Source organism: Triticum aestivum, chromosome 1A (assembly GCF_018294505.1).
Source record: "Triticum aestivum cultivar Chinese Spring chromosome 1A, IWGSC CS RefSeq v2.1, whole genome shotgun sequence".
NCBI lineage: Eukaryota > Viridiplantae > Streptophyta > Magnoliopsida > Poales > Poaceae > Triticum > Triticum aestivum.
Window position 1 is genome coordinate 384,072,164 of NC_057794.1, and position 8,201 is coordinate 384,080,364.

Consider the following 8,201-nt stretch of genomic DNA (forward strand, 5'->3'; position numbering starts at 1 on the left):
AGTATCAAACGAAGTCCAAATGACACGAAACTTGACAGGTGATCTACCGGTAGTAAACCAAGGCTGCATTGCAAGTCTCGGTCCAATCCAGAAATGTTTAACCCCCACACACGAAAAGGGGTAGAAAGGACTACCGGAGGACATAGGAGCGCCGAAATGCAAAATGGACAACGGGGAAAATGCTCGGATGCATGAGACGAACACGTACACAAATGCAATGCACATGATGACATGATATGAGATGCATGACAAAGACAAAACACACGGAGACAAAAACCCGACAACGAGGAAATAAAATAACCTAGTGCCGGAAACGGCAAGAGTTGGAGTACAGATAAGGTAAATTACATCCGGGGTGTTATAGAGATACAACTACGGGACCGCACAAGTTAGGAGTTCTGCCGCCCCATGTTTCAATCGCATGTCTCCTGCTCTATATCTTGAATCGCATCTCACCTGCTATAGATAAATGTGGATCCGTTGATATGCAGGATGCCGATCTTGGAGGCACGTCCTATAGCCATGGCCGGGCCGGTTGAGTCGCAGGCTTCTCTTAGCATAGCCAAGGCCGAGGTATGCCGCGTCGGAGACGGCGCACAGGGCGGGGGGAGTGTTGGATTTCTGCCCATGGGGCAAGATTTCAATGTTTGTTCAGAGGCAACCAGCGGCTGGACCAGGAGGTATGTGTGCTAGATCTTGATCCACTCCAGCTTTGTCTATGCGTGTTTATGCACCACCGCTTGGATTTAGTAGTTGATTTCCCATGGATTCTTCTACTGCGGTTGTTCATACATAATCTCTGCAGTAAAATTTCCAAGTTCAAGGCTGACAGTCATAATAGAAGTGTTACATATTCTAAATGGATCAACGTTAGAGTAACATTGATCCTCAAATAATAATTATTAGACTGTTTTTTTATTGAGGCTGCCAAAATTGGATCCAGAACTAATATTAGTTACTGGTGGAGGTACTGAAGTGCTATCATGTACTGCTGGATTGAAGTAACTGTCAAAGTTGTTAGTTTTGTTATTCAAACGTGTTTCTGAATTTAGGGGCAAAAAGTTATGGTAAGTGAAAAATCTATTTCATAATAACACTTGACATCAGGGTGTCCATCGCATCTTGTTCTGCTAGCCGCTACGGTGAGTTGTAGTGTAGATACATGCTGCATAATTATAGAATATGTATTTCTATCAGAATTCTTAAGGGTTGTTTGTGTTAATTAGGGAAAGTCCTTTGTGAGTTGCTTGGTGCTTATACTCGATATAATGATTTTGCTTTAGGGTGAGGATTGGCAAAGCACCTGCACAGCGGGAGGCAAACCCAAACAGAAAGAGTGCTCTGGAGATTTCGATGAGAGCATTCATAACAAAGAAGAATGGAAATGTTGTTAACCCAGAGATTGGTACTTCGTTCGATTCTGTTGATGAGGCCTATGATTTTTATAACTTGTATTCCTGGGAAGTTGGTTTTGGAATAAGGTACGCCAAGAGCAGACTTAATGTCAACCGATCAAAGTGCATGCAGGAGATTGTATGCGGGTGTGCGGTGAGTTATCTCTTAACTTGAATCAGGAAAACATGTGCTCCTATGGTATGCTGAATATGAATCTGTGTGCTTGATTTGCAAGGGAAACCTTTGAAGGAGAACAGCAGGTCAACTAGGTGTGGGTGCAGTGCTATGATAAGGCTACTAAGGTCAGATGACAATGGATGGTATATATCTGAGCACAAAGCGGAACATAATCACGCTCTTTCGAGCACATGTGGGGAGAAGATGCATTGGAAGTCGCATAGGCACATTGACCGTTACACACAAGATTTGGTGAAGCAACTTAGGCAGAATAATGTGAGTCTCGGTAAGGTCTTCAGTATTGTTGGTAGTTTCTTCGGCTCTGTTGAGAATGTTCCTTTTACTAAGAGGTCGTTGAAAACACTATGCCGTAAGATAAACAAGGAGCAATCAGATTCAGATGCAAGGAAAACGATGGAAATCCTTGCAGAAATGAAGGCAAATGACCCAGAATTCAACTATGCAATACAAGTTGATGAGGAAAGTAGGATAAAAACACTTATGTGGGTGAACTTGCGAAGCATAGACCAGTACATATGCTTTGGCGATGCAATAACATTTGACACAACTTACAGGACAAACCTCTATGACATGCCCTTCGGTTTGTTTGTTGGCGTAAACAACCATTTCCAGAGGATAATTTTCGGTGGTGCCATGCTTAGAGATGAGAAGGAGGATACGTTTAAATGGGTTTTCAGAGAATTCGTACGTATGGTTGGCGGCAAACATCCCAAGACGATATTGACTTGTGAGTGGGATTTCAAGCTCGCAACAAGGGCTATAAAAAATGATCATACATAACACATAATTAATTTTGCTTACTAATAGCATGTTTTGTCAATTTTATAGACCAGGCACGCTCTATGGAGTTGGTTATCAAGGCGGAATTGCCAAATACAACTCATAGATGGTGTAAATGGCATGTACTGGAAAAAGCAAAGGAGTCAATGGGTTCTCTGTGGGGGAAGAAGAACAGTGATTTCAAGAATGACTTCCACAAGCTTGTCCTTCACATGATAACAGCGAAGGAGTTTGAGGATGGATGGGATGCAATGCTGGAAAAGTACTCATTGAGGAAACATCCGTACCTGACACAAATATATGAAGTGCGACACAAGTGGGCAAAGCCGTATTTCATGGGGTTTTTTTGCGCCAAAATGACAAGCACCCAGCGCAGCGAGAGTGCTAATCACCTGCTGAAAGGATATGTGCCACCAGGATGTCCAATGCATCTATTCATCAGACAGTATGAGAAGCTCTAGTTCGAAAGGGAATCTGAGGAAAGCTTCTAGGAGAAGTGCACTGCTCTGGTACACTTTCTCTGCTTCCTATTCCAGCTAACTCTTCTATAAATATAATGGTGAATTGTCATTTGTGTGAGTGTTGATGACTGAGTTAATTTTATGTTCTATGCAGAGTGGTGTTCCTTTGAGGCTAAACATACCATTTGAGAGGCACGCAAGTAAAATCTACACAAGATCAATGTTTGAACAATTCAGTGAGGCACTGTACAAGTCTTTTGCACATGAGGTTGATGTTATAGAACATCAAAAGGTTTACAAGGTAACGCATCTCGATGCGGCAGCTCGGGAGAAATGGAGCAAAGTTGTTTTTATTGTCAATGTGGATGACGAGGCGAGCTTCTTTGATTGCGAGTGCGGCACGTTTGAGCATTCTGGAATGGTTTGTTGCCATTCTCTGAAGGTAATTGGAAGAAATGACTCTATGCATGAATTTGGTATGATAAACTTTGTTGCTGGAATTACTTTGGACCGCAGTCTTATGTTCTGTCTTCTGATTCGTAGGTGATGATTGAGTTTCGTTTGGCGAAAATACCAGATAAACACATTGTTAAGAGATGGACAAGGGATGCTAGGGATATATCGCCTGATCATTTAGTGTGGTACCAGAAAGACAGGGGCCCACCAGCGTCCGACACTTTTAGGCACAATCAAATGTGGATCAGGGCACTGGAGTGTGTGCGCCTTGGCGACAGCAATGTGAAGTGTTATGATGTGTTTCATGGCAATGATGAAGGAGGTATATGCCACGCTGCTGCCACTTAGCCATGGCAAGGATGGCATGGGGCTGGAAGAGAGAGATGTTGTAGCTAAGATGGCAAGTGCCACAGCTTGTTCCGGTACAGTTGAACATGGGAAAACTTTGGTTGAAGACTGTGGAGATCAATCATATTGTTCCGGCACTGCAGCTGCTAATTGCAAGCGGGGATCAGGAAGACCTACTACAAGCAGAGATAAAGCGCCTTATGAAGAGAAAATGAAGAGGTCTCGATTTTGCAAGATTTGCCGTAAGGAGGGACAAAAATGCACCACTTGCCTTGATCACGACGACATTCCAAAGGCTCCAAGGAAGGAGCCAAAGTGTACCAAATGTGGAGTAATCGGACACCATAGGAATGTATGCGGCAAACCTACTGATCCATTCGAGCCAAACTTCCTCTAGGAGAAAATTTTCATAATAATTGGCTTGATGCCTAAGGACTTTGTAACCCCAAAAATTATATTGCTTCTATGCGCTGATCATGGACTAGTCGGTCCATTAATGTATCCATAACATTTGATCCTACTATTTTGATGCCAAGAAATCTTCTTTATGCATTGCCAGTTTTTATATGTTGTATTGTTGTTAATTGGTAATTTGGCAACTCATATTGCATATTTGTTGAAAAAAATAAGTGCTGGGCCGGTTCATTAGTTTGTTGGGCCTCCATAATATATGAAGGCCCTGGTGGTTTGTTGCTGGACTTGGGAGTGTTTTTGCGACCACAGCTGGGGCCTGGGGGTGGGGAGGAATGCCAACTGGTAGGTACAACGCGCATGAACTTGTGTTCTCGGTTATGGCTTTCCGCGCGCATGAGCTGGTAAAGATTAAGGGTAAGACGATGTGCACGGCACACCTTGTCTTGCATGCATGGAAAGTTGATGTACGGGGAGGGGGGGTGGGTGGTTGTGGTGGGCGGGGCGATTTGACAGCACGAGCGCTGAGCACGTCGCGTGCTACTTGTGTTGCACAGGTCACGCGGAACAGCCTGACCAGCGGGTTCACATGTTCGTCTGCTGCACCAGTGTTGTGATGGATGATGGATGCGAGGCTCGAGGTTACAGCTGATGGCTATAAAAAATTGATCTATCTACTACAGCTACTACACAGGCGAGGTGCTCCTCCACAGGCGAGGCGGGTGTTCATGCCAGTGTGCAAAGTCATGGATTTAAAGATTTTTTTGGTATAACTAAAATAAATTATTTCAACGGCGTATTGCTAACTATCCATTTTAATTAACTCGGGCTTATATTAGCGAGGAGTTAAGCACGGGGTGCCCTTCGGCGGATCAACTGGAAACTCTAATTCTTTGTTTGGTGCACTCAGCGTTTCGATGAGCCTCCCTAGAGAGCTATGTCGCTGTAAATATTTTTGTATTGCACCGGGCGGCGCGGTGGACGTGCCTGATCGAGCGGCAAAGCACTGTTGGCATTGGAGGGACATGTGTACTAGTGCTAGGACATGGACATGCCACTGTGTAGCTGTGCTAGCATAATAATAAAAAAAATTGTAATGATGTCAAAATTCGCGTGCGAGGGAGGAGGCAGATCATGACGGGATGTTTTGCCACAGACTACGATGAGGGGCGCATGGGCTGGAGTTAATGCTGGTTATACTGTTATAGCATCGGTGAGGAGAGGAGATGGATTTTTTGAGGAGCTTGATGTGGCATCGGTGATTCTATCCATTGCGCTCTTCCCAAGAATTCAAAATTTGGTGAATGGATACACTTGGAGCCATTGTGGTTCAAAATTTGAATGAAATGTTGTGGGGGGAAAGAGAGGAGTTTCGCTCTTCTATTTATAGAGGTGGCGGGTTTCTCTGAAATCACTCCAAAGCAGGAACAGATGGCCCCTCCCAGCAGCGCCAGCATGCACTCCGGTGTAACCACGTCCGAGGGTTCCACTTTGGCGCCAAGCTCTATCGTGGACGGGCGGGAGATAGAAAGTGGCCCCAATGGTCGCTCGTCGTCCTTGGCTACTGCAGATGACGAGGTATTATTCTAACACATCCATGAAGAAGAAAAAATGGAGATCTACCATAACATATGTTCTCATGCTGGCCCATGTGTGACTTAAAACAGGGAAGCGTGCTTGGGCAAGGTCCAGTTCTTCGAGAAGTAGTTGAGCCTGACAATTATCCTCCTGAAGTAAGAACCTAAACATTTCTTGAAAAAACACTGATGTTTTCAGTTGTGTGGTATCTTTCCCTATCTTTCCCTATATTATATATATATATATATATATATATATATATATATATATATATATATATATATATATATATATATAGCATGGAGTGCTTCTGGTCGTACGTCAGAATGTTTGCAGAAAACCCCCTACTATTTCGGCTATTCAACCCGCAGTCCTCGGTGAGTTAAAGAAAAAACGGTTCAAGATCTTTTTGGGCTGTATCGAGCTGCGGTGCTCCCGATCCGATCGGGCGCAGAACGACGGCGGCGAGCACATGAAGGGCGTGAGCGGGACGTTGCCCGGGCGAGAGGAGGAGCAGGAGCGGAGGCGCGGAGGACGGGGCCATATGCGCCGGACACGCGCGCTCATCCTCAGTCAACGCGGCCGCAGTGGCCCAGCTGCGAGAGCCCCACTCATCCTCCTCGGCCTGAAGGAGACAACTGACAGAGAGAGAGAGCCGAGGATAAGCATCAACGCCTGCCTAACAGGCACCGCCAAGAGATGGACGGCGGCCAGGAGGGGGTGCTCGAGACGGAGGAGCACGAGGCCGACAGAGAGGTTTCCGGAGGCAGCGAGCTCCAAGGCGGGGCGTTTCAGTTGTGTTCCATGTGGCGACTCCCTTCCCTGGAGAAAACAGAGATTAGACAGAGACGAAGAAGGAGAAGGGGAGATTAGAGAGAGAAAGAGAGGGGCGGCACCTCTGGCTGCCCTGCTCGAGGAGGCGGCTCGGAAGCACAGAGGAGCTCCTCTCCAGGCGATGTTGGAGGAGGCGGGGAGGCCGACTGCTGGGAGCCCAGCCAGCCCCAACGCGTGCTGGCCCGGCCACCAGGAGCCCATACGAGCAGCAGTAGTAGCAGCGTCGCAATCTGTCGACGAACGCGAAGCAGCCACCGGTCACGGGCGAGACGGCCTGGGAAATCGAAAGAGAGAGATGGGGTCAACGGAACGAACGCCAAAGGAAGAGGGGATCAGGGGCGGCGAGGGAGAAGCTAACCGCGCGCACCCGTGCTTGATTCTGGCGCCACGGTCCAGCAGAGAGTGGTGCTTGGTTCGTTGTGGAGGAAGAAGAGAGAGGTGAATGCCGGGCGGTGGGCGTGTGTGTGGCTGCAGCACAGAGAGAGAGAGATGAAGGAGAGCAGAGCCGCTGGATGGATAGAGAGAAGACAAAGGAGAAGCGGTGCTGCCAGAAAAGAATGGCGATGTGGATAAGGTCCACAGAAGCTGCTCGGTGGGGATTTTTGATGTCTTTTTTTAATGGGTGAACCGACGAGAAGCCACTGGAACTATGCGTGCTCGCCTCCATTGCAAAAATGTCCTTCTAATTACTTGGAAGTGCTATTGTTTGTTGTTACTGTCATTCCATGCCTACCACGTCTTATAAATACATTATCAGATACAATAATTTAAAATGAGTGAAATACTGGAAAAAAATGTAATGCAAAAGTAAAGAAATGAAATATGATCTTGCAAATCAAATAATCAACATTTTCTAAAAAATAACTAACATAGTAAACCATGTTTGATTTCGAATATAAGAGGAAAATTGTATATAAACAATCACACTTCAATACACCACTACACTCTAATCCAAAATGATTACTTTGCATGTCTTTTGAAAATTCTAAGAAAAACTTGTGGATTAGTTATTAAATTCTCGAATAGTATACAACAATTTCATCATTTGTATATCCTGCTATAAACAATCACACCATTGCTCTTCCACCCGATTATAGTGCTAAACTCAAGCACCACCATTAACCCTACGACTTTCTCAACTTTATACTACATGGTATAGACACCAACAATCTTTTTTGTAATTGCAGACACGTAGCGTGTGTTTTTATTTGAGATAGGAGTGTTTCAAATCTTCTTGCTTTAAAAATTAATGCTTTTAAATATATTAACACTTTTTAAAAAATGCTCAAAATTCCTAAAAAATGTTCTAACTTTTTAAAAAACCATTAAAATTGATCAAAAAAATTGGAAAAAACTGTTTAAAAACATGTGTTAAGAAAAGTTCATTTCCAAAACATGTTTCAATTCTAATAAAAAAGATTAAAATTTCCAAATAGTTTAATTATTTTGAAACATGTTAGGGTGGCTCTTCTTTACGTCCACACTTCATACTTCGAAAAGCGATAACAGTATAAACTTATTACCGATGTTTATCAGAATTGTTTGTAAGAAATGGAACGTGCCATCCCACGGCCGCTTTTACGATATTTTTGCATGTTGCAATGCACGGGAATTAGGTCCTGACAAATGCCATTAGGATATAAAAAGTGTTGTGTAATGCTATGTGGAGCATGTTCAAGAAAATTCGGACATTGCAACGCACGGACATTTGTACTATATATGCATAGTATTTTGCAAAAA

The 8,201-nt window shown here is 44.4% G+C and overlaps 2 protein-coding genes across 2 annotated transcripts; one reads left to right on the forward strand and one right to left on the reverse strand.

Moving 5' to 3' along the window:
• The first annotated feature begins 1,610 nt into the window (after positions 1-1,610).
• LOC123135486 (protein FAR1-RELATED SEQUENCE 5-like) lies at positions 1,611-4,186 on the forward strand. The gene is made up of 3 exons (XM_044554591.1): positions 1,611-2,320; positions 2,422-3,276; positions 3,378-4,186. The coding sequence occupies exons 1-2, from the start codon at positions 1,681-1,683 to the stop codon at positions 2,832-2,834; spliced, it is 1,053 nt and encodes a 350-aa protein (XP_044410526.1). The 5' UTR covers positions 1,611-1,680; the 3' UTR covers positions 2,835-3,276; positions 3,378-4,186.
• Positions 4,187-5,930: 1,744 nt separating this feature from the next.
• LOC123186086 (uncharacterized) lies at positions 5,931-7,183 on the reverse strand. Its single transcript, XM_044597911.1, has 4 exons — positions 7,152-7,183; positions 6,829-7,046; positions 6,524-6,735; positions 5,931-6,449 (listed from the first exon to the last, which is right to left on the reverse strand). The coding sequence occupies exons 1-4, from the start codon at positions 7,181-7,183 to the stop codon at positions 6,201-6,203; spliced, it is 711 nt and encodes a 236-aa protein (XP_044453846.1). The 3' UTR covers positions 5,931-6,200.
• Between the last annotated feature and the right edge of the window lie 1,018 nt (positions 7,184-8,201).